Genomic DNA, 26166 nt, shown 5'->3' with positions numbered 1-26166 from the left:
ATTCTAATATGAAAATATCATGTTCATGATTGGATGATTTTTTCAAAAAGAAAGGGCATTATTAATGAGCCACAGCAAAGTTAATGATAATACTACCCATTTATTTTAAAGAACAAGCTAAGTTTGAATTCTTTCTGGTTGGCACTCAACTAGACTTTGACTCCTGGTTAGGATTTGCACACCATGCTTTACTTATAGCTATGTTATATGAATATCTTTATACTTTTAATGCTAGTGATTATAATTTATGCATTCTTAGTATAAATCAATGTAAATTTTACTCCGTAATATACTACCCAAATCTGTTAAGAAGAGAAAACTAGCTATGACATCAAATATAATTTGGATGCAAGGATTTTGTATGTAGTTAAAGGTTAATTTTGAATTTTTAGTAAAGGCAAGACTAGGATATGAAAAGGGAGGGCAAGGCTTTTAAATGTAGTTGCACTGGATTGGGTTGAGTCAGCATATCAAACCTATCTTGATGTTAGACTTACCCACGCTCTTAATTTTTGTAATTTAACTTACATTTCTCCCCCTATCCAAAAAACAATACAAATTTTCATATGTGACTGACCACTCCGTGTGGCCAAGGTTATTTATTTAGGGGTAACCCCTGATTAATTGGGTAACCCTTAAATAAGTAACCCCTAACCGACCAAATAACTCTTCATTGAATAAGTAACTCTTGATCGACCAAATAACCCTTGATTGAATAAATAACCCTTGACCGACCATGACCGACCAAGTAATCCTGACCGACCGACCGAATAACCCTTAATCAAGTAAATTTTGATCACGTAACTCCTGAATAAGTAACTCTAACCGACCGAGTGACCCCACCTACACGGTGTGGTCAACCACATAGAAAACACGCTGAAAAAACAAAAATTACTCTTTCATGCCATCTCTCCTCCAATGCCCTTCCTGTTCGATTCACTCACATGTAATCTTATTTACTTTGCACGCTAGGCGGTTAATTAGTCATTTAACCTGACTCGATCAACCGGCAAATTCCCTACCTGGCTTCCTCCTCATTCCCTATTCATTAAAAAGAGATCGAGAACAGAAAATTGCGGTGGTCCTAGTTATCCTAATGATATAGAAGACGAGGTCCTGTTCCCTTATGCACCAACTTTCCAAGCAAATAATGTAATAAAGCACCCAATTTAGCTACTTTCTAGATGTCTATAACAAAGAAATATACTGTATATTTATATGGACCATATTGTTAGCTAATATAAGGATATAATAACAACTAATGTAACGACATAATGTATTACATCAACTATGCAACCTTTATTCTACATATTATTTTATCGATGGTACTCATTCTAAGATACTCATCTGTTTTATTTTATTTTGTTGATTTTATTCTAAGATATTAAAAATAAATAGAAATTATTTTTTTTTCTATATATATGGTCTTGTAAAGCTAACACAATTCCTCACTACAACGAACTCACACTAAAAACATTCATTGTTATTCTAGCAATAATATCAATAATAATAACAATGGATACAGATCATAGTCTCAGTATGTCAACACTTTCTGAAGCACATCCTGAGACTATGGACTTCCTTTCTAATGCTTGGTGCAACTTTGCTGTTCAAGCCTTACAACCCGAGTTATCATCGGACGTTGGATCATCGATTCTTGTCCGAGATAGCACCATGAAGTCATTCGATTTGGTAAGTTTCTACATTATATAGTATATATGCATCTATTCAAGTTGATACACATGATGTATGTGGTTAGACCGCTTAGCCATGTTCATCTTCGGCCTCAAGAGCCATATGATGCTTATAAACTTACATATGATGTTTTTTTTTTCTTCTTTTGGGATTGTAGAAGATGGAAAAGTGTAGTACAAGAATGGAGGATGCAGATTATACGAACTCAGTACCTCAATGGAAATCAAATGATCTCAAGGTAATAATTGTTTTTTTTTTTTTATAATGACACTGGAATACAAGTACGCTCCATAATTATTACTCTGTACTTGATATTACTCCCATTCCTAAATTATTGTACCTTATGTATACGGAAAATAAGGAAATTGTTATTTATTACGATGATATTTCAACCTCATATTGTATAAAATACAGTACATAATTGTTTTATAAATTGGCAATTAATGACATAATGATCTTTGAAGTGATACATAATATCGAATATAAAAAAAAGGTGTGTGATCCTATAATAATAGTCCGTATACTTTTTTCTTAATTATGAGTATATTTGCAGATATTCTTACATGAAATTCTTCTTAGGAGTGTATATGCTTACATTTTATACCGTTCTTACAAAAAAAAAAAAAAAAAAAAAAAAAAAAAAAAAAAAAAGCCTATATTAGCTAATATTTTCAAGGTTTTTTAGATGTGTAGCTAGTTAGGCAGGTTGGACTCCTAAAGATAACATCATTTACAAATTAATGCTACGTGCGAATGACATTTTTTTTTTGATCTACTCACTTGCTATTCATTCCTTTAGTTTAACTATATAAACTTTAACGTATATTGCTATATATGTACAAATCAAAAATCAACATGTGTGATCTTACTAAATTTGTTTCATTGTATAGTATTCTAAGATCAAATGTTTATTATTTGCCTTAGTACATGAGTAGAACAAAAATAAAAACGAAGTACATGTTTACTAATTTTATGAAAACCCAAGGTTTTCCAAAAAGGCTCTAATAATCTAAACTATCATGTCTCGAATCTCATCTCTTCTAAAATTGTAGTTTTCAAACAAATATATTGTTATTTATAATTTTTGTTGATTTATACAAACGTAACCAAAAAAGGTCAAATCACTAAATTAATTGGTAGAAAAGGGAGGCTTAACTAACAAATTGATAGCTAAATTAATTGGTATAAAAAGGGAGGCTTAACAAACACATTGCAAAAATACAGTTGTAGCTTCTTACAAAGTACTCTTATTACTTAATAGATTTTATTTATGTATAACATGCAAATCAGGGGTAATTAGGTCTAATAAGACAAGTTCAGATGAAAAAACTTACCCTTAAACTGGTGTGTAAACTACTAAACAATAAGCTATCCATTTGCTCCATGTTCCTGTTCTTTCTCCCTCTCTATGACATAACCTACAAATATTATTGGAGTGAAGGGGCCAAGAGAGAAAAAAGATGAGGTTTAAGTGTTGTGTTACAATTATTTCATGCACAAAGTTTATGTTAAATTTGATCCCTCAAATTTAAATTTAAATTGACTAAAAATTAGGCTAATATAAAATATCCTTTTTATATAAATGATGGTAATTTTACAACAGCAACATAAATGTGATTTGATCTAAAAACCTTAGGTAAATTCTTCGTTATAACTTCGTATACTATATACTAACAAGTAATTAATTGCTTCTTTGAGTTTATCTTAGGCATTAATTCGGGTCGGGCTCTGGATCTAAATTGGGGTAAGCCTCACGGGTCAGGCCACTCATGAGGCCATGATTAACTATGTTAACAACTCATTGATACTGATCTGTTATGTTGTACCATTACTAATCTTTAAGATTTTCACATTAAAGCAACCAAATTAGGAAAGAGTAAGTAAAAATTAAGTAATTCTAAAAAGCTAGCTGCCACCATATGTAGTGATTACTGTCTGTGCTTTAGCTTCAAAAGTTGTTTAAAAAGACAAGTCTTAACTGTATTAAAGTACAATTAGTACCTAATTAAGTTAATTATATTCTTTATATATCCAACCACTTTTGATTATTTAACTTAAATATATGTTCTAACTACTCTTTGATGTTTCTTTACATTTCAGTCTTGGATATGGATGCAACAAGCAATGCACCCGGAGTTGAACTACAATGGCTATAGGAAGAAATGGGTAATTCTTCTTTTTTAGAACACATGCTTATGAGGATAGCCAACATATATTATCATTAACTTGTACAGTTTTCACATATACTATTTTGAGGTTATAAAAAGGGGAAAAAAAAGGGTTTTCACAGACATTAAAAAATGTTGCTATAAGGTCAGGCTTAAGTTCCAAAATATTTAACAAGTTCGATAAAAATAAGTAAATAAACACAGTTACAAAAACACGTTACAAATAAGTTTATTAGATTGGTAAGATAGATAAATTTAAATAAGCTATGTAAGTCCAATTCAGTTGAAAAAAGCACACCTGGTTATCATGAATTGAAACCATATAACAACAAATTTCACACGGCATAATCAGTATTCAATAATGTCCACCATTTTTAAGAAAAATTAAATTTATAGTTCACCATCATATCCTCTATCCTAATTTATTTTTCATTTTCTCTATTTGCCTTTACAAAAAAATCAACAGTTTGACTGGAAAATGCCCTTTGGGAATGTGTCAATTAAGAAATGGGTAAAGGAGATGAAAGAAAAAAGGAAAGAAGGTAAAAGACTTCAAAGGGCAGAAGTGCATGCAGCCTTATCCATAGCTGGGCTTGCAACTGCGCTTGCAGCTATAGCCGAGGAGTCCTCCAAAGGACAACTCGAGCACGAGTCGAGCCCAGCCAGGAAAGCGGCACTTGCCTCAGCCGCAGCTGTAGTGGCTTCTCAATGTGCCCAAGTAGCTGAATCAATGGGAGCCAAGAGGGAACAACTCAGTACTATAATCAGCTCAGCAATGAGTGGAACTAGCACAAGTGATATCTTCACTCTCACTGCTGCCGCTACTACATGTACGTTAATCATATGTGCTCCCTTTTTTTTTTATTTACTTAGCATTTTTATAATTCAAAGCGAATTTTATAAAATCTGTTGACCGACATTTAAATTAAATTATTAAGTAGTTAAATTAAACTGTTGTTATATTACAGCATTAAGAGGAGCAGCTACACTAAAAGCAAGATCAGGATGCAAGAATAGGTTAAATGGCGAGCCAGTTCTGCCAATTGATGTGGATAATTGTAAGCTTGATGAAGATCTTGATTATGTGAAATCCAGAGCTACTTTATCCAAGGGTGCTGAGCTAACTATCGAGACTGCTAATGGTACCAACATTTGCCTTTCCCTTTTTTTTTTTTTTAAAAAAAAAAAAAAAAGAAAAAGAAAAAGAAAAAAAAAACTCCAATGCTAAAATAGAGTTTTCGGTCGCAAGAAGTCTAATCTAAAAAACATGAAAAATATTTTGTGAGCTTCTTGATACACCACTGAAGTTTTAAATTGCATCTGTTTCTCGATAAACGCATAACTTAAAAACAAATTCAATATATTTGTGCTAATTTTGATCATAAACATTTTTCATAAACTATATACATTGAAATTAATTTAATAACAATTAAAATAATGACATTTATCTTTACATATTACTAAAGAAAAGTGGACATAGATGCATCTATAGAATTATTAAGGTAAGAAAAATATAACGACAAATGCATGATGATCCAGTTGTTAGGAACTCCCACCATAACTTAGAAATTGAGTGTAAGCTAAGGTTCATAATTAATCTTAATAAACAAATTGTTTTTATTGTAGTTTCCAAAAGTACTAAGTATTTACTAAATATATCCAAATCAAACCTCTTTTTTTGTATACCACTCAATCCAGTCTAATCGAACTTATTATACAGTGTTAATTATAAATCACAAAGAATAATCACATCAATCCAACATAATAAGAACTAATATAGTTCTTTGTCAGAACAAAAAGCACGAAAGGGGCCAGATATTGTGCTATCCTACAATTCTAATTTCCGACATTAAATGGGCATTATTAACCATAATTAGACGCAATTTTGTCTTTACACATTTTGTCTCTTAATAAAAAAAAATCAGATAATGTCAACTCAAAAACAAAATCAAGCTAATATTATGAACGTCACTAACATCATAAAGTCGAATAGTATTTGAATAAGTCACATATTTGAAAATAAAATTATACCTTGTAAATAAATAAATAATTTGTCGGCAAATCTAATTTTTTATGATGTGTGCCCATATGAAATTAGAATAACGTCAAGAGAGGGACCTTTTGGCACATATAAGAGGTTCATATAGTACAATTAGGTACACTTTTTTGAAGCAAATGTTTCCCACTAAAAGTTCTTACAGCTCGTTTGATAAGTGATAATAAATACTTTGTATAATACAGAAAAACATAATTTATATACATATTAATGGATCGAATAATCGAATACCTTACTTAAAAATCACCAACAGATCAACAGTCCAACATGAATGAATCTTCACAAGTTCTGAGTTTCTCAATTAACAAGACTATATTTCAGATATTTAAGTTCTGAATTTCTCAATTGAGTTTTCTAATCTTCTATTATATGGGTTGAATTAACAGGAAAGAGCATGGTGAGGATTGTCGCTATTAACCTAAGCAACGAGGCAAAGGTAAGAAACAGAACACTTCTCTTTGCTCTCAACTACTGCATTACAGGGAAAGAAAGCAAAAAAAAAAAAAAAAAAAAAAAAAAAAAAAAAAAAAAAAAAAAAAAAAAAAAACTTCTGAATCATGAAATAGCATAAATCTGAATGCAGTTTTTGTTGTCACAGGTGATTCTGAGGATAATGAAACGCAACTTTTTGAATGTCATCACAAACAAGAAGGATTGTAAGTAACAACTTTCGATCACTAAATTGCACTAAGAAACTAGCTTTTTAATTCAGACAACTAAAAGAACAAACTGGTTAAAAAAATTCAGGTCTAGTTCTTGATCTGCATGCTGAGCTTTACAAGGATGAAGGAGGAGAAGAATTTGATACTTGTTATCAAATCGTGTTAACAACGACAAGGGGGCCTATAAAGATAGACATGGCTGATGATTACCAGCGTTACAAGATGTGGGCGACAACCATCAATCGAATGTTGACAATGCCTCCAACACTTGCAAAATATGAACTTCAGTTCTGCAAATATTAAAATTTCATACTACATTTCTTTTTTATGTATTTCAGGTCTGTAGTCTATAATATGATTCTGTATAATTTTTATGTACTCTAGTCTGTAGTCTGTAATATGTTTCTGTATAATTTTATGTACTCCAGTCTGTAGTCTGTAGTATGTTTCTGTATAATCATTTGAAACTCTATATAAGAGGTTCTACCACAAAACCATGTCTTTTGTACTGCTACTTTCACTTCATTTCAACCAGTATCAATCATATAAAACTATATCGATTATGCACCTACACTCTGTTACTATTGTACTATCTAGCACATTTACATAGTACTTTCGTCCTTCAGTAAAAATGAATCCATCCCACTTTTACCAAAAGTTGGAAGCTACACTTACAACCTTACATAATATACTTTCTCTAAGCAAATTTAGCATAGTCTAAGCCAGAGAATAATGTATAAAAAGGCTCAAGGCGCAATGAGGCGATGAAGGTCCTGCGCACCTTCAGTGCGCCTCTTTGAAGTGAGGCGCACAATATCAAACAATTACAGAAATTTGTCTATGTGCGCCTCAAGTACGCCTTAGGAGCGCCTCTGTTAATGCGCCTCGCCTAGAGCAAAAACAATGCTCTACCCTAATCGCTAGCACCTAGCCACGCCTTTTTAAGCATAATGATGTAGAAACAGTTACAGATTTGCAGTTTTTATGAGTTAGCAAGTTAACCACATTTACTTCAATTCATACTTATTTCAGACTCTTATGATTTTATCAATCTGAATTGTGAACAAAAATTTGTCATATTATAAACAAAACTGCCAAACAATTCATGAACCTATTCATCATATTATAAACAAAACTGCCAAACAATTCATGAACCTGATTCATACTATAAACAAAACTGCCAAACAATTCATGAATCTAATTCGTATTGAAAAATTACCTCAAAATAATACCAACTATCACCGGTATGTGCAATATAATAGGAACTCAACTATTGCTATTAACAGCACCACCTTTTGTTAGGGGTGGGGCATAATTAATTTGGATTGTATAGTAAAAGAAATTGTTACTCCCTCCGACTCTTTTTAACATTCCTATTTGTAAAATTACACGGGAATTAAGGAAAACTTGAAATACAACAAAAAACAATAAAACAAAATACAATGGGAATTACAAGACATAAATTGATGTCTTTGAGTAAAACAAAGATAGAATAATATCCGATGTTGCACATGTCATCAATCCTTTGAAAAGAAAAAGGACTAATAACATTTTTCGGTGGAAAAAAAGGACCAATCATATTCATCTAAATTGATGAACGTGGATTTTAAAAGAGTGAGAAATAGAGAAAACATTAATTACAAAATAGAAAAATAGGAATAATTTGGAATATTTGGTAAAAATTTACTTACTAAAAAAATAAAGTAGGAATGTAATTTTAAAATACCCAAAAAGGAAAGCAGGATTGTAAAAAAGGGACGGAAGGAGTAACATAATTTGTGTTTTGAAAAGAAAAACAAAAAATTATTAACAAAAAATAGGATAATGATAAATATAGACGGAATATTCCTCGAAATACTTTTTCGGCGACTGATATATTATTTTGCACATATAGTACAAAAGGTGGTACCGCTAAGAGTAAATAGTGGAGTTTGTATTATTTTGCATACTCCATTGATAGTTGATATTATCTTGACCAAATTTTCCATTCTTATTTCTACAACCTAGTTCTTAGTTTTCTAAACAATTCTTACAATTGAATGTAAAAAAAAAAAAAAAAAAATCTTTCACTCAGAAAATCCAAAATATAAAATAAATCCTTCCCTAATATCCTTGAGGCTCTGATTGTTTTAATGGATAACAGCTTTTGGGGAAAATGATTCTCCACGAAAAAAAAAAACTTTTAATGGATAATACAATTGCGAAAATACTTTTTTTTTTGTTTGTTTCCTTACAAGAAAAATTATACAGGAAGGGGAAAGTAGGAGTGGGGGGAGAAAATGTACGGGAGGAGAGGTAAGGGATGTAAAGAGTAGGGAGAAAAATGTGACATACCTTTTTTTTTTTTTTAAAGAAAAACATTTTTTTTACTCGAGAACTACTTTCCACCCAAGGGAAAATTGTTTTTCATCACTTCACTTAATCAAACAATAGAAAATGAGTAAATTATTTTTTAGGAAAATGTTTTCCGTCAAAACAAATGGAGCCTTAGTTCCTACCCCAACAATCAATTTCATGCTAAATGCACAAACACAGTGCAGACACTCCACTTATTTGCGTGTATCTGTCAAACAATATATGATAAAGATACATCATATAAACTTCACCATAAGAATCTCCTGAAAAAAGTTGGCCAATAGGTCCAAATGTCCAATACAAAGGCTTCAAAATCTAAAACTTCATTTTCAACATTCATCACAATTAGCCAATTTAGAGAGTTGTTTGTATGTATATAGCCTATGAACTGTTTATTCGACAATTTATAATAGCACTAGCTAGGTGAAAAGCTCACTTCTTGATATTAGTTCATACATATGAGACAAATAACTAAGAGTCTAAGATTACGAAGCTGCAGAAGATAATAACCATTGATTATCACATTTGTTTGTATGTATATGACCTTTCTACAACTTTTTATTTGATAATTTATACGGAATATTAAGCTAGTAGCACAAGCTACAGAAAAAACACGTTTCTTGATAGTTTAGCTCATACATATGATACAATGACTAAGGTTAGAAGCTGCAGAAGAAAATAACGAAGATCTTCAATACTGAACTCAAGCCAAACACGCATATAGTAATCAGTGGTTTGAATAGATTTCACATTGTACACAAAGTCACAGATAATTATACATATATCTTTAACCAAATAATAATTTGGTTGTATATAATTGGAATTTATTGTTGGCAGAGTGTGGTCTCATTTGTAAAAAAGGTTATGTATGGTGTACATTCTATAGAATAGATCTAGTCCACAAGTTCGCCAAAAATACACGAATATGTGAACAAGATCTCTTAAGTTGGAACATCCAACTGACCTAAAAAATTCAAGGTACTATACAATTTAGAAAGATTATTTGGCAAGTGAGAAGACAAATGAAAATACAAGCAACAATAATTACTACAGTAAAAAAGTTCTTATAACCCTCTACCTTTGACATTTTCAAGTTGTGCCCCCACTTTTTAAAAGTTACTCATTTTGTGACCTAATAGTACAATTAGTAAATCAACAATAGTCTTGCCGTTATCCTACCGTTAACGGTTTCCGTCACGTTAATCCAATAACCGTTAATAGGGGCCACTCCATATATTTATATTTTTTTTTTCTCAATTTGCATGCTGAAAATGTTTTGTTAAAGATTTTTGAAGTCATTTTGACCCTTAAAATCCAAATTGAGCTAGAATTTGCAAAAAAAAAAAAAAAAAAAAAAAAAAAAAAAAGAAAAAACAAATGTCTTGATTTGCATATCAAGAAATGTCTTGATTAGCGTGTCATTATTTTTAAGCGCGGAAATTGCTAGAGTAAAGTTTTTGGGTCCTTTTATCCCTTTTGAATCCAAATTGAGCTTGAAATCAGTAAAATAATGTAATAATCTTGTTTTACGTGTCAATTGAGTTACTTCTTGACACGCAAAATGTGACATTTACATTATTTTATTGCCAATTCCAAGCTTAATATGAAATTATAAAGCGTAATAAACCCCAACACCTTACACGAGTTCCCAAAAGGTCTTAACATCTACTATTTATACACAAATTAAAGAAATTAAAAAGAGAGATGATGTGATGAGAGTTGTACTACCTCCATTTCATATTTTTTGCAACGATTTAATATAAAGTAGAGAGGAAAAATGTCTAATCGTTGCAAATAATATATAACGGAGGTAATATAAGAAAAAGTAAGATACTATGTGCACAAATTTAGGGGGAGGAAGAGAAAGGTCAATAAAGTAAGAAAAATGTGATAAGATGTAAATATTGTGGGGTGTGAGGTAAATAGTAATAAGGGCTTGGCAAAAACGAACGAAAACGGAATGTTTTACGAATTTTTTACAAAAGTGGAGGTAGTAATATACATAGAGACACGGGATGTTCATATTTGTTTTAAAACTACAATAATTTTATAATAACATATCGTTTTTAAGACTAGCTTTACTCTATCCTGGCAATAAGTAATACAGTAATAAAAAAATGAGCTACTATCTAAGAAATCAATAGGCCATTACTTTTTAACAAAACTGTGAGTTAGCAAAAGCAAAAACTCGTATTTGAGGTGTTAAATTCGAGTCAATTTTAAGATTTGTGTGATATTAATCAGTTCATAAATGTTCATACGAAACAATGTCCATTATAGAATCATTTTCACTTCAATGCTACCAAACTTTCACATACAAGCTGAATATACATCAGCAATAAACTTGAGTAGGCTATCTACCTACCTCAAATCCTACCTTTTACGAAAATGATCAGAGTTATACGGACAATATCCACACAAATGTTCAGGTCATATGGTTTAGGCAACCATTTCAGTCCTCATACGTTCTTTCCTGTATATGATACAAAGTCAATGACGCCAATGCCTTTTTATATTTAGGTATTCCTAATCCCTATGCTATATGGCTTCTACCAGCACTCAAGCCCCTACTTCCATCAGGCATCAGCCTTGGCAATTAGGTTGGTTGTCGGCTGGTTGTTTGTATTGGCTTTTTTGTTGGTTGTTTGACTTTTTATTAGTCTAAAAACATGTTTGAAAAAATTGGTTGTTGGATGTTATCAGTAACTTAGGTAGCCAAAAGCTACTCCAAGTAGCTTTTTCATTTTGAAAAGCCAGTTTTTCGCCGAAAAAGCCATTTACCAAACACAAATTTTGGATGTTTGACCAAATGAAAAAGCCAAAAGCCAATGAAAAACCCAATGAAAAGCCATTTACCAAACAAGCCCATCAACTAGCTGCCTAATGCAAATGCAAATACACAGTTGTCACACTCCTCTAAATGGTATCGAAATTGACTGCCAAATAGGCAAATAGCCGATGATAATGTTACACTAAATACCCAAATTAAATTAAGAAAATGCCCCCAATCAATATATCAATCCAGCCAACAAGATTTCATTGTCATCATACTCATCACAAAACCAACTAGACCTTTAATAGCAAGTGGAAACCACGGATCTTAAAAGAACATGATCTGACCTTGAAACACCTTGGTATGAAAACTTTCAGGGTAGGCTTTGGGTTTCTTTTATTCAAATAATTGAAGTTGTGCTCCTCAAACCCACTTAGACAAAACATATATACCTTATATTTCAAAAACCAGCTTCCTAAGATGTCATCGTCAAAATAATGTTCTTAGCCTCTTAGGAGAAAATCTTTCAGCATCAATGACACAGCATATAATTTGTCTCGGGATTAAATTAAGCACCAAGTCTCCCATTTCAGTCCGATCACCTGTTTACTTCAATCCATCAATCTCATCTTTCCCTTCTGAACATTCCCTCATCTCTCAAACCAGGAGAAGTTGTTCACTATTCTTTTGGTTTCACTAGAAAAACTCCAAACCTCTTGATCTCATTAAGAGATAAGTTTATGCAACCATCAGCAATGAAGTGTTATTTAGCTTATTTTCTTTATTATTCAGTTACAAATGCAAGGTGCTCGGAAGGTCACTACAAGACTCTAAGAAACTGCTAAGCTTAATGGAAGCTTTAACAGTTTAACCCTTCTATAGTAGGCTTCCACCTTTCTCAATCCAAAAATCAAGCTCCTTAACTTTCAATAAATTTTATTGTTTAAACTTTAATCACACAAAATACTGAATTCAAATTAAGAAGTATAGTCAAATCAAAAATCTAGGCTACACACTAATAAAATGGCATACCACAATATCAATATTACAGTTTTATGATATGTGATGAATGACTTATCAAGCTTTAAACAAGAGATTACTTTCCTCTTTCAAACTAGCAACAATGAGTAAAAGATGAATTAAATACCCAACTATCCCAAGATTTACTCACCAAGCCCTGATTAATGTCATAAACTTACAATTTAATTAAAGAGCAAATTATAATAAAGCTTCTAAGAAAAAATGAACTACCAAGATGGATTAAAGCCCTCAATGAAGAGATAGAATACAACTGAGAGAAATCATAACTTAAACCCTTGAAACAGAGCAGACACCGATGGGGAACCAAGATTGATGGTGACAACTTGCCAGTTACCAGGGCAGTTGATAAAGCCACACTGGTGGCATCATCTCCAAGAAGAGGTCAATATTTAAGGCGAGGAGGATAGGAGTCATAGGACAGAAAAGGGGGGGGGGGGGGGGGGGGGGCAGGATTAGAGCTATACATAATAAAATGAAAAAATTGGGAATTTAGTACAGTGAAATCCGAATTGAAGCTGGTGGTTAAATACATTTATATTTAGGTAATTTTATCTCAAAGCAAGTTGACAGTTTGAACTCGTTTTTGAAATTCAGCCCAAATAATTTCATTATCTCCAATAAAAGATGAAGTCTTTTCTAATAGCTGGATTTAGTATCCTAGAGTCATAAATTCCAGATATTATACACCTAGGTTAAACATAAACAGTATTTCGGCTCTTCAGTGGACTTTGGAGAGAAGAAAGGCCCTCACTTCCAGTTTCTCTTAGATAAAATCTCTACCATGATCATGAACTTGAACCATCTTTCTCCCAAAAAAGAAAGCTTTCCTTGTCAATTCTATCCTTACTGCCCTAGCTTCTCTCGTGAAATTTTTTATATCTCACAAATAATACCCCACAAATTCCAAAGTTGCATATAATACGATCCGGAGGTTGTTTGTGTGTGTGTGTGTGTGTGTGTATAATGAAAAATAAAAATCATTGATTTTGACAATAATTGTCGGGTTCCAGCGATCTAAGTTGATGTGGATCTTAGTAGACCTAACGAAAATAACAATGATAATACTCAATTTTTAGTTAGTCGCAGAAAAAAAGATGCACTAAAGTTGCAGTTTTGTGAGTGGTTTAACTCCCTAAACCTATGATAGCAAAAGTTTATCAAAAGAAATAATTGGGAAATTCTCTCTCGTAATCATAAACTTTATTTTTTTTCTCAATGGTAAAGTCTAAAATTTTTTATTATCAGTGGTAGTCACGAATTAATATTACGAAGCAAATGGTAACATTAATAATAATAAAACAAAGTAAAATGATTAACTAGGGTTAATTTTGGATAAATGACAATGAATTTACATTAGTACCCTTCAAATAATTATAAAAAAAAAACTCCAAACCCCACCCCAGCCAACCAGCAGCCCCCCTCCCCTTGTCGGCCCCGACTGATGGTGTCTCAATCTCCTCCCCCGCCGGAGATAAACACATTCAACCACCATAGCCAGCACACCCAGGCGAAATCCCCTTCCCCTGTTTTCCCTCTTTCTTTCCCCCTTATTTCTCACTCTCCATCTTGCTGCCCCAACTACCACCAACACCACCCACTTAAATTGCCGCCGTTGAGACTACCCACCACACGCCAATTTTCTCTCTCCTAGGTCTCCCAATTTCAACCTCCCTTTGAAGGTCTCCAATGGCGGTTTCCACCTATTTTGCTTTGAACACTCTTCTTCACGCTTTCTCTCCTTCTCCCGTCATTGCCGCCAAGTCGTCCTCCTAATCACCGTCATTGACTTTTGCTTCTGAACGTACGTCGTTCTAAATCTATTTTCAAATTTGGGGGTTTGATTCTAGGTCAAGTTTTGGAATCGATTGATGTTGGAAGGAAGAAAGAGAAAGGAAGAAAATCAAAGGGAAGGGAAAGGGATTTGTATCTGCCATTGATGCTGGAAGGGAGAAGGATTTTCGAAGATAACGGATTTGTACAAGTCTTTCGCCATTGGTGTTGGAAGGAGGAAAGAGAAAGGCAGAAAATTAGGGGGAAAGGAAAGGGGGGTCATTTTAGGGGTAATTGTGTCTTTTCGCAGTCTAATAGCTAACTATAGTTAAGAAATTAACAAATTGTTTAATTTAAGTTATCATTTGCTTAATAATATAAAGTTGTGATTACCATCGATAATCAAAAGTTTTAGACTTTACCACTGAAAAAATATTAAAATTGTGGTGATTACCTCAGAGAATTTCCCAAATTATTTCAATGTTTCAATCAAGCTGTAAAATACTATGTTTAAGCCTACTATAATCTAGAATATTCTACTAGAAAATAAAATTATAAAAACACTGCTGGGAATTAGTTCAGAAAAACAGAGTAAGCAAGAGAAATAGAGAAGAAAAATAGCAGCCAAGATAGATTGTATCGCAAGTCAAGATAACCCCAATACAACTCCTTTCTTTCGAGAGGAAAGGATGCTCTCCCAAGGAATAATTTCCACTACAAAATTCTGAATGCATTCCCCCTCTACAAGCTTCCCTTAAATACCCAAAAATAACTACCTAGCTGACATAACAGATTCATCCCCCCTCCCAAGGACTAACAAACTTATTTCTCAAATTACTGATTTACCCCCTTCCCATAACTAACTTCCAGCTCACATCTTCCAGCTCACTCCTTCTTATCCACCCCTTGCCTGGGCCTCCTCCTTGCATAAGTAAAACGCACCCTTGGACTGGGCCGATCTCTTGCAAACACCTAGATAAAATAAATCCTATATGAACAAAAATAACCCCATAATATATACCCCATACAAAATTGGCTTGTAATACAATCCAAAATTCCAAACCCAAACATTAAAAAGTCTAATAAGATAAGGAAATTTTAGAAAATAACGCCACAAATTTCTCAAAAAATGAATTATAACACCATATATTTTCAAACTTTTATTATAACACCACATAAAAACCTATAAATTGGATTTCATCACCACTTAACGGATTCTTGAATGGAATCCGTCAGTGGGGCCTACAAAAGACATGTGTCATAAATGTATTGGTTGAGAAAATTTACAATAAAATAAAAAATTAAAAATTAAAAAAAAAACCAAAAACCTTAACCAAGCCAGCTGCCTCGTGCCCCTGGCAACCCCTTCCCCCACAAAAACCGACGAAACCAGCCCAACTACCCCTAACCCTCTTCCCCCTTCCCGAAAACCACCCATTTCCCCCTTAATCAAGGCTGGAATTGATAATTTGTTGGTTGCTGACCACCGCAAATCTCAACCAATTCGAACAGCCCCTTCGAACCACCGCAAATATCAACCACAATCCACCAGTGGATATTTGTGGCGGTTCAAAGGGGTGCAAATTGGTTGTATGCAATGGTGGAGGTGGTTGCGAGAATTGCTCGGTGCGCATTCGTGGTTGGTGTTGTTGATGTTTGTGGGTCCATGAGGGGGTATAATTCGGCAAAGGGGAAAGGAGTAAAGGCTGGTTTTGCCGTTTTTGGCGGGGGCACAGGCGCCTATGGGTGGGGTAAGGTTGTCGGCGGCTAGAGCAGGTGGTGCCGATAGTGGAGCTGGCTGGTTTAGGGTTTTTTAGTTTTAGTTTTTTGTTTATTTTTCTTTTTATTAATTAATAGGCTATTGACATGTATTTGTTGTAGGCCCCACTAACGAATTCCATCCAAGAATCCGCTAAGTGGTAGTAAAATCTAAATTCAAGATTTTTATGTGGTGTTATAATAAAAGTTTGAAAATATGTGGTTTTATAATCCATTTTTTAAGAAATTTGTGGTATTATTTTCTTAAGTTTTCATAAGATAATTATTTATGAATATACCCTTCGCTCCCCATGGGGACCCCATCCTTCCCTTCTTTGAAAAAATTTCAACCCCAAATTTAGCCAATTCTTGAGATCAAAAGCCCTGGGAATTAACTTCTACTTATTCTAGGCGATATAATATACTCACATCAGCATGTCTTATAGAGCCTTATAAAAATAAAAAGTCCCAATAAATTTGGCAAAGTAAAATAAAAAACACAACCGTAAGGTCTACACTTCCCTTTTACTATTTCTTGATTAAAAAAATTGTATTTTTCAAAGTAAATTATAATTTTTTACACTGACCTCATCATATAAAAGCCAGGAATAATAAGCAAGCCACACTACAAATTGATCAATTCAAAGATTAAATCACGCTAACATTAGATCTTTACTTGAATGTAATGTAAAGTAATAAGTCAAGCGAAGTGAGCCTAATCAGCCATCTGCAATAAATATGCTTTCATGAATTCTGCAATTAATAATAATGATCCAAGAATCACTATACAGCAATCAAAGATTTACGAAGACTGCGTATACTTTAGCAATCAAATAAAATATAAACTATACAGTTAAACCACATAAATACTGCCGGTCCTTTCAGATATACACAAGAGAAATGGATTGTGAAAAAGACATTGGCATAAGAAGGTAACCTGGCTTTGATGTTTATAAGTTGTAAGAGTTTGGTAAACCAAACCAAAGAATGATTCTTCTTGGCCTGTTTGCGAATCTAGCCTTCCATGCTGGTTCATCACTTTCATAGGTGAAACCACTCTTCGTATACAGCTTTTTTGCCGATTCATTGTCAACCGCAACATGAACATATAAGTCAGTTAAGCCTGAGAATATATCAAAACATTATGTTAATTGAGATGAAAACACATGCTGCACTTCTTCAAAATTGTAAGTACAGTTTCAATTTTAAATCACTTGGCTACCACTCTACTAGCTTTCCAGCCCTACACCTTCCTCTAGGACCTCTACCAGAGTACCAGTCTACCACGTATTTTAAGTTTAAACTCCCAGAGTCCCACCTTCCTCGAAAACTAAAAAGAAAAGGAGGAGGAACAAAGGGACAAAGAAAAGAAATGAGGATCATAGGGGAAAGGATGGCAAGCTGATGTATGTCTAAGTGACTGAGCCGCTAAGGAGAGAAAACTCAGAGAAGAGAGTAGGATTTGGGGCTGTAAATTTAAATTTGTGAAGGGTTACATAGGAAAAAAAATGCCCAGCCATCCCAATTCCCAAGATGCCCCCATTTTCACATGTGTTGTACCCATTGTATGTATTTTGGGCATAAACCACCAGTACCTGTCCCGGGAAGGAAGCATACCCGTGCTTCATAAGCCTAACTTAGTCAAAAGCTATACATCAATAAGCTACATATCAATTAATTAGAGAAGCTTACACCTATATATCAATAAACTTAGTCACATACTATGCATCAGTAAACTATTAATCAATACCCATGCTTCATACACCTATTGGATGGCATACCCATGCTTCATAGGCCTAACTTAGTCACATAACATAAGTTTCTTCTGATTTATCTAGTTTCAAGAAAAGAAGGCTGGAAACTGAAATTATGGTTACTGTAGCAGTGTAGCCAGAAGAAGAGAGGATTAAAATTAATATTAATTTTATTTTTATTAGGCGCTATTACAAATTTACAAGTAAACCACTACATAGAATCCAAAACCATCATGTTCAAATCTCTACCAGCATTTTAAGGAGGAAAAAGGTAGTCTGAAATAATATATGAACCAGAAAGTATCTGTCAGATACTTGCATAACAGGAGAAAGGAAGCCTTTTATGTCCTCTGAGTTCTAAGCAGCAGCACAATGTCCACCCTACCCAATGACTCAATTCTATTACCCAGCAAACCCAAGGAAACTTGATCCTGTGAAGCCAATGCTCCACCCTTAAGCCATTTATGAAAAACAGAAAAAGTAATAAGGATACTATCCCAGTCACAGCATGGAGGAGATAGCCTCCAAGTCTCATACAATATGAGCAAAGAGCTATATGGTACAGTAAAAGCTTAAACAGAGTACTGCCTTGTAGTAAGTGCAAGAGACTCTAACATCCATATGAAACTACAAACTCCAACAAAACCCCAAATAACTCAAAAGTGAAATTCTTCAGCTGCACTGCTGCAGATAGGCCAGGCACAAAATAGAAATACATCAACAGGTGATAAAGGTTTTCTTTTCTCATCCCTCTCTCATTTTCCCTTGATTCTTTTTGGTAGTTTGATGAAGCCATGTAAGAAAACAAGGAAGCAAAGTGGTATCTCAGCAACTAAAATCAATTAAATAAATATTAACATATGACCCGTTTTGTCAAACATCCATCAAGTCTAAAACTTGAACCATCAGTTACAGAGACGGTACCCCATTCTTCAGCAACACACTTTGCTTTTGAGACGAGTGCATAACCCAATCCATTCCTGTGCAATTCCTTGGCTACACAAACATTGCTCAAATAAGCCCTCAAAAAATCAGCACCAATACCCTGGCAAGTGCAAAGTTGGATTAGGTTTCACAAAGTTTGCTATCAAATAACTCAATATAAAAAATACACATCAACTAACATTAGGATCCACTTGGCACTATGGCAGCCACAATTGTATATGTGAGTCAATGTGACCATGCCACGGAGAAGAGACCAATTAGAAATTTTTAATTTCGAGATGTTCCAATTAAAACTGAGCGTTGACCATGTGAGACTGTGAGTCATGTCAAAACTTTCCACTGTTATTTAATGACAAAATATAGTTTCAAATTTTCCCAAATCCAAATGCATGAAAATAAGGAATTTCTCATATCAAAAACTGAATAGCATCCATAGATGTTGAGAAATCAGGATGCAAAATTTAGGCTCTATCCCTTTTCACCTTAAGCAAAAGTTTCAAGAGGAATAGTTCATATACAATTGGGTAAGCTCGGATAAGGGCTACAAAATCCATTCATAACTAAAATAAAAAAAGTGAAGGTGAGGTAAAATAAGTTCAGACTTCAGATATGGGATGATCATGAAGAGCCTAGAATTAGTGTGCGTTTAACTAATTACTCAAGAGCTGCATAAAGCCATTAACACTAAATGATTGTCTTTCATATTTTTGTGGTGTGAACGTTATACAACAAACTCACATTAGAATGTTGAGTAATTAATGATTCAAAATTCTTATAAACCTCCAAAGACAACTCAAGAAGAATTATTCAAAGAAATTAACTGTTTGTGCAACCTGCATAATTTTTCAAATGAAACATTTAGACTTTTTGCACTATTAACCTAATCCACTTTGACTAATTTTAGTGATTTATACATAAGAGAAAATATATTCTTGTAAATACTTATTGCAATTGTCTCAATGAATAGTCTATTAATATTCAATTGTTATGATTTTTACTTATAGATAATTAAAAATATTATTGGGAAAACATTTCACTTAAAAAAAACAAGGAGTATTTATGCAAAGATTTAAAATCCTATTTGATCTACACACATAAGGGAAATAATCAAGATTTTTTCATAACATTATATAGATTTATATATTCCTAGATATAATATGAAATGTGCTAATTTCTACTGGTAAATTGATACGTTTAATAGCAGTAACTAGGGCACAAGATAAGCAAGTTACAATACAAAGTTTGATCATCAAATGAGATGAAGGCCTAATTACAATACAAGTACTAGTTATTCATTTTGGGTGAGTTATTTCTAAGTATGCATCTATAAAGTAAGCTTTTTCATTAACTATTTGATAGAAAGAGTTGCATAGTTCAACACCTAGCATAGTAGCAATTTGAAAGTCAAAATTACCTAATTCAAACTTTTATATCTAAATGTGTTCCAGATTCCTTATACTATTCAATTTTGTAGTTTTGGAACCAAATAACACACATTTCAATTTGCTTTTTTATGCAAAATATTCTTTATTCCTTCAGCAAATCAGAACAAATTTAGTTCTTTCATTGCCATAGAATTTCATGTATCCAAAATGTAAAAAGAATTAACATAAAAATCAAAATTTGCTTTTCCCTCTAGCAAACTAAGATTTAATCCCCAAATAACAAGGTTATTTCTTTCATGTACTGTATAGAGTCAAACAATTCCCAAAAATCAGCCTCCACAATGAAAGAAAATTCACAGAAAACCAACCCCATAGAATAGAAAACCACAAATTCAGCACACTTGAGGATAGCTTACCTGTAACCAACAAATGAATGTAAAAAACAACTAACCATTAAACATAAGAAAATCAATTTCATTTTAGTAAAAAATGTTGGAAACGGCAAGCCATATACAAGCATTGTTTATTCAGATAAGCAGGAGATATATCATCAATTCATCACAACACTAAAGAGAATTACAAATTCAAGATACCTGTGGCTTCATCCCTGTCATCTCATCAGGTAACCTCAGACATTGATTAAGATCAAGCGTCCCAACCACAATTCGAGATCCTCCATCATCAGAGTACTATTATCATTGACCACAAAATCAGATGAAAATATACCTTTTTACATGTTTTCCAAGAGAGAAAAGTAAGACAGGGAAAACCATAAGCTAAACACTGCATGTCATGTGTGATCATAAGTGATAACCAGTTAAAATTAATGGACCAAATATGATGTCTCATTTAACTATCTGCACAGAAATTTTGATGATGAAGTTTTTTTTCCCATCCTTAAGAGTTAGTAAAAGTTTTTATTACTAGCTGTCCTAATTATAGTTAATATTGCATTGGAATCAGGCATATTATATATGTAGGTTAAAATTATAATGTCAAAGCGGTACATACAAGTTCCCTTATTTCTTTGAATTTTCAATATCTTACTAATTATGGGACAAGGATGTAGCAAATAATGATTGTATTGGGCAATCTCTATATTACTGTAAGGGTAAGGCTACTAGCCTCAATTCACCAAATGAGTAATGATAATGTACAGGAATAAGCACATCCATGTTTGGTGAAGATGGAAAACATATAGGCATATAGCACATCACCCTGAGTAGTTCAAACCATATCTTTTGTACAACATGTTAATTGAATTAAATTCCCCAAGATCTAGCAGAAATTTACAAACAACAATGTTAGACACGCAATCCGGATCGTTAGATTGTGCGACCCACCATCCAAATTTAGGCAAACGATCCGTATTGGATGAAGAATCGCAAAACAAGCAGGATTGTTATAGGATCGAAGATTGGGTAGGATCGTCCAATTCGATAGGATCCTGTTTTTTCACTTGGATTATTATTGGATTGTAAGGATCATGTAGGATCGGTCAAAATAGTATAAAATCAGTCGGGATCATTTGATCCTACATTTTTACATATTAAATGAGCCCAAAGCAATCTATCTTTTCTTTAAGCCTAGAAAATTACTACCCAACCAGTTCAACTATAACTTTTAGCATTTTTATTGCTTTAAAAATGTTTATCTAGTTATGTAGAAACCTTTTTATTACTCCTTTTATCAATTTTGTAGGATCATACGATTCTACGAACTAGTTTATTGATTCGATGTCACTCCCCTCACCAATCCAACATGGGATCCCGATCCAAACAAACATATTTCATCCTATTCACAATTAGAAGGAAACAATATTGACCCTCCCTACTCAATCATAAACTAAAATAAGAGAAGTGTCCAAGGCCATCAATAAGCATAAGTCAACCCCTGCAAGAAGACTAAAGACTTCAATTAACATATGAGGATAGGTTTCTTATGTTTACAAAATCCAAAGAAGTCAAGAGTCATATGACACTGTAGCAAAGCAAGCAATTCAAGCTCAAAAACAATCCTACGATCCTAAAGCAGTTTAAGTTGATAAGCTCCAAACTCAACAACTCAATTCATAAAATCTAAGTACTTACCACAATGTCCACAATGGACACATGGAGATGATTCAACTAGACTAGGTAACTGCCAGAGTTACAACAAGAACACCAGCAAATAAATTTCAAGGCATGTGTAATGATCAGTGCTCAACATGCATTTAGGAGGTAAAATAACCTAATTTGTCACTATTGAGATGATAGCTTAGCACTGGACTCTGAGGTACACTAGACATACTAGCTTTTGGTTCAATAGAAGTATCTGATAAAAAATTCCAAGAGAGCAATGGAGAATATTAAGCCTATCAACTAGTAAGTCATAATTTTTTTTAAAAAAAAAGGTTCTCCAATTTGGTATTCAGGGTAACCAAGCTAAGGCACGCCTAGTATGTACCTTGGAGAAGTAATGAGCAACTCATTGTTGCTTTGGATTAAGAGGGAGAGTTCAAGGGATTTTCGTCTTTGAAATTAGCTGTAAAAGAGCTAGGTCTAAGGGTAGTTGCCAGGTTCAGCTTATTACTTGATATAGATATAAATGTAATATCTGTGATGGAAGATTAGATCCAATAGGATATGAGAGGTGGTAGTTGTGGACTTCTCAAAATTTAAACAGTAGATTCTTGAGTGCTCTCCTATAATCATCTTCTCAAATTGCAACTATTCGCTTGCTAATAAACTGAAATGGAAGCTAACAAGAATGAGTCTCAGGAGCCAACCATTTTATTACAATGTTTTAACTGTCCAAAGTGCCAACAAAATTGATACAAGTTACAAAAGGTTTGTAAGCCAATCACACCCCTTTTCTTGCACTTGATATTTCTATTTCAGCTAATTATTATATTAAATATGCCTCCAAATAAGACGCTGGAACTTATAAGTCACATATGTTAAGACTGAGAGGTGCTGCAAAATTTTCTCCTATGGCCTTTCTCATACTTTATTTCATTCCTAAAAAATGAAAATATACATGCACTAGGAAGTAGGAACCAAATATGTGTGTGGAGGGTCTAATTTCTTGACTATGACCATAATTCATACTATGCCAAGAAAAATTGCTTCTGTACAAAAGAAAGGAAAGGCAAGTTCCGAAATATTTTTTGTGCAGAGCCATAGTTCATTAATGTCGGTCATAAAAAGAAAAAAAATGTAGAAGTCAATTACATCAATTGAAAAACTGAAGTGGGCTTTAACAGTTATTTAAAGTGTATCAACTGATTTACAGCCAGCCTTCAAAAAATTCATTACATTCCATAATGGACACTAGAAGTTCCATTGGGCCAGAAAAGGAAATTTTTTTATGGAGTAATATCACTAATTGAAACAGAAATCCAATTAGAAAGAAGGCTAACATACCTTACACGAAGTGCAAAGATCTCCGGACAAGGCCGATAGATGCGACAAAGGAAGAGTGGCATTTATGCAAGAAACCTTTCTGAAACCCTCCCTTTTGCCTGCAACACGTTCTTTTAATACTTCGAACTCTCGCTCAGCCAGGTACCTCTTATGATCCTAAAGAACTTGACAAATAAAACATGATATGAGCAATACATAGTATCATTGACAACGAAAAATGGGGGATCATAATGAATAACATACATAGATAGCATTTATATGATGCTTGCTCAAAACCCTAGCCTTCGCATCATACTTAAAATAAGGCTGGCACCAATTAACTCCTTATCAACCAACTAACCAGTATGAAACAGATCCTAGGCCTCATTTTAGTCTAATTATAGTTCCTATCAAGTAGTAATTTTACAACTTCAAGCTAATTTTATAGCTTCAACAAACAATTTTTATAGCAGAATCACACAATTCAAACAAAATCTAAAACACAAAATTAACTCAACACCAAAGCTTCAATTTCAATCGAAACAAAGCACATCAAATTCTAATAAAATTCGAAGCCAGAGTCTAACGCACCAATCAATTGACCAAAATTTGTTACCTAACATTAAATTCCTATTCCAAATTCATTAAATTAGCGACGAAAGCTCGATAGCAAATCACGCTCACCTCAACGCCAAAAGAATCCTCTAAAAATTTGTTAAAAGTTCGAATGTGGTGACAAGCAGCATAACATTTGAAAGTGACTAGCATAATTCAAAGCAATTCCTATTCCTATGAATCCTATCAAACAGAAACTTTGCAACTTCAACTAAAAATTTATAAAATAGAATCACACAATTCAAACAAAAATTCAAACACACAATTACAAATTCAACCAAAACACTTCAATTTCAATCAAAACAAAGCATTCCAAATTCTAATGAAATTCAATTTGCAAGACGAAAATACAGAACAATTGATCAATTTATATTACTCAACACTAAATTCCAGTTCCAAATGCAGTAAATTAACAACAAAAATTCAAAAAACAATGATAATTATTACAAATTACGCTCACCTCGAGGCCAAAAGAATCCTCCTTATATTCGTTAAAAGTTCGAATGCGGAGACGAGCGGCAGCCCAAAGCGCATCCTCGGAGACGGCTTCTTCGACGAGGAGTGCAGACTGATCGACGATTAACGGCTGTTGAGGAGCGTCGCAAACTTCTGACGACGAAACCGAAAGCTTGGTGAAGCGTCGGGAAGAAGAGAGAGAAAAAGTGAGGTTGGATGAAGGCAGTGGTGGTGATGAGGTGAAGGAATAGAGGAGAGGGGAGAGAAAGTTGACGGAAGAGGAAGAGAGTGGAAGTGTCGCCATTTTCATCCCTCTTTCTAAACGACCAAGCTTTTTGTCCTATGGATTTAGATTGGGTTGGTGGCTTGGTGCACATGTTTATAACCTTGTTTATAACTTTATAAGTGGAAAGGGTGATACCAAATGCGGCCCCTGTTAAGGACTTGTTCTCTTTGATTCAGTTTCTAATTTTCTTCTTTTATCAGTTTAATTTACGTAGTAGTAAATTACAACAGGCTCTAAATACAGCTGGGGAACTTACCTTATGTCCTTGAGGACTTGAGGTTACGAGTTTGAGCCTCCTCTAATTATATTTGTTGTTTGAGAGGGTAAGCCCTCTATTCACAAGTGTTGATATGCGGAGCTGAATTGCCTTAAATATAAAATGTATCAGATCAGTAGGGTCCCTTCATTATCAAGAGATTTTAGTTAATTTCTCTATATTTTAATGAACTTAATGTGTTATTGATGTCAATGGCATTGCGCCATACCATATGTCTTCCACCATCTTCCATACTCGCTCAGTGTTTTTTTTTTAATGTTACACATTTCAATTACGGATGTATTTTTATAAGTGTTACATTTCCTTACGCGTCTTGGAATCCAGGTCTAATCATCCAAATTCTTCTTTGAAAGCTGCACACTTTGGTCACATTGATTGCCCCACCATAGTCTAATTTCAGGAAGATCTCGAGCATCAAAATTTTGATTTGTAAAAATAGATAGGATGAGCTTCCAAACCCTCCATAACTAGTTTTGGTTTAGGTCGTTGATGGGCGTTAGAACGGACGGACATTCAACACTCAATCAAACTCACTTATAAACAAACATCCTACAAACCAAGCATAATGACAAGTAAGAGTTCGGTCCACAAGGAATGGGATATGGTTGCTAAAGATCTTTACACTTCAGCTAAATCGAAGTCTTTGGTCAATTGGGGGTTCGTCAAGCAGACAAACAAATTATGGTTCTAAAACGATGTATTAAAGACACTAGGGAATGGGATTCACTCAACCAAGGCAATTAGACAAACGGGGAGTAAAATAGATAAGATATAGCAAGGAGTATAT

General features: G+C 33.6%; 2 protein-coding genes across 5 annotated transcripts; one reads left to right on the top strand and one right to left on the bottom strand.

Annotated features, from left to right (window-relative positions):
• The first annotated feature begins 1300 nt into the window (after positions 1 to 1300).
• Positions 1301 to 7152, top strand: LOC110698287 (VAN3-binding protein-like). The gene is made up of 8 exons (XM_021875688.1): positions 1301 to 1692; positions 1853 to 1933; positions 3796 to 3861; positions 4330 to 4693; positions 4832 to 5005; positions 6306 to 6355; positions 6518 to 6575; positions 6667 to 7152. The coding sequence occupies exons 1-8, from the start codon at positions 1516 to 1518 to the stop codon at positions 6882 to 6884; spliced, it is 1188 nt and encodes a 395-aa protein (XP_021731380.1). The 5' UTR covers positions 1301 to 1515; the 3' UTR covers positions 6885 to 7152.
• On the bottom strand, positions 2859 to 25182 carry LOC110698288. 4 transcript variants are annotated; one of them, XM_021875690.1, is made up of 6 exons: positions 24821 to 25182; positions 23767 to 23922; positions 20956 to 21051; positions 18957 to 19077; positions 17216 to 17401; positions 2859 to 3113 (listed from the first exon to the last, which is right to left on the bottom strand). In XM_021875690.1, the coding sequence occupies exons 1-5, from the start codon at positions 25124 to 25126 to the stop codon at positions 17229 to 17231; spliced, it is 852 nt and encodes a 283-aa protein (XP_021731382.1). In that variant the 5' UTR covers positions 25127 to 25182; the 3' UTR covers positions 2859 to 3113; positions 17216 to 17228. The 4 variants fall into 4 exon arrangements, with proteins under 4 accessions (XP_021731382.1, XP_021731383.1, XP_021731384.1 ...); XM_021875691.1 differs by lacking the exon at positions 2859 to 3113 and adding an exon at positions 13198 to 15492; XM_021875692.1 differs by lacking the exon at positions 2859 to 3113 and adding an exon at positions 16815 to 17031.
• Between the last annotated feature and the right edge of the window lie 984 nt (positions 25183 to 26166).

The sequence above is a fragment of the Chenopodium quinoa genome, unplaced genomic scaffold, assembly GCF_001683475.1.
Source record: "Chenopodium quinoa cultivar QQ74 unplaced genomic scaffold, ASM168347v1, whole genome shotgun sequence".
In the NCBI taxonomy this organism is placed as follows: domain Eukaryota; kingdom Viridiplantae; phylum Streptophyta; class Magnoliopsida; order Caryophyllales; family Amaranthaceae; genus Chenopodium; species Chenopodium quinoa.
The sequence above is the reverse complement of the archived record's forward strand: the minus strand, read 5'-3'. Positions and strand labels throughout refer to the sequence as shown.

Bases quoted from the DNA above. Each gene is read 5' to 3' on its own strand.
- LOC110698287 (XM_021875688.1), top strand. From the start codon at position 1,516: ATGGATACAGATCATAGTCTCAGTATGTCAACACTTTCTGAAGCACAT. The intron at 1,934-3,795 runs GTAATAATTGTT...TTTACATTTCAG, and splicing joins GGAAATCAAATGATCTCAAG to TCTTGGATATGGATGCAACA. The intron at 4,694-4,831 runs GTACGTTAATCA...GTTATATTACAG, and splicing joins CACTGCTGCCGCTACTACAT to CATTAAGAGGAGCAGCTACA.
- LOC110698288 (XM_021875690.1), bottom strand. From the start codon at position 25,126: ATGAAAATGGCGACACTTCCACTCTCTTCCTCTTCCGTCAACTTTCTC. The intron at 23,923-24,820 runs GTGAGCGTAATT...CAAGTTCTTTAG, and splicing joins AGGATTCTTTTGGCCTCGAG to GATCATAAGAGGTACCTGGC. The intron at 21,052-23,766 runs GTATGTTAGCCT...CAATGATAATAG, and splicing joins ATCTTTGCACTTCGTGTAAG to TACTCTGATGATGGAGGATC.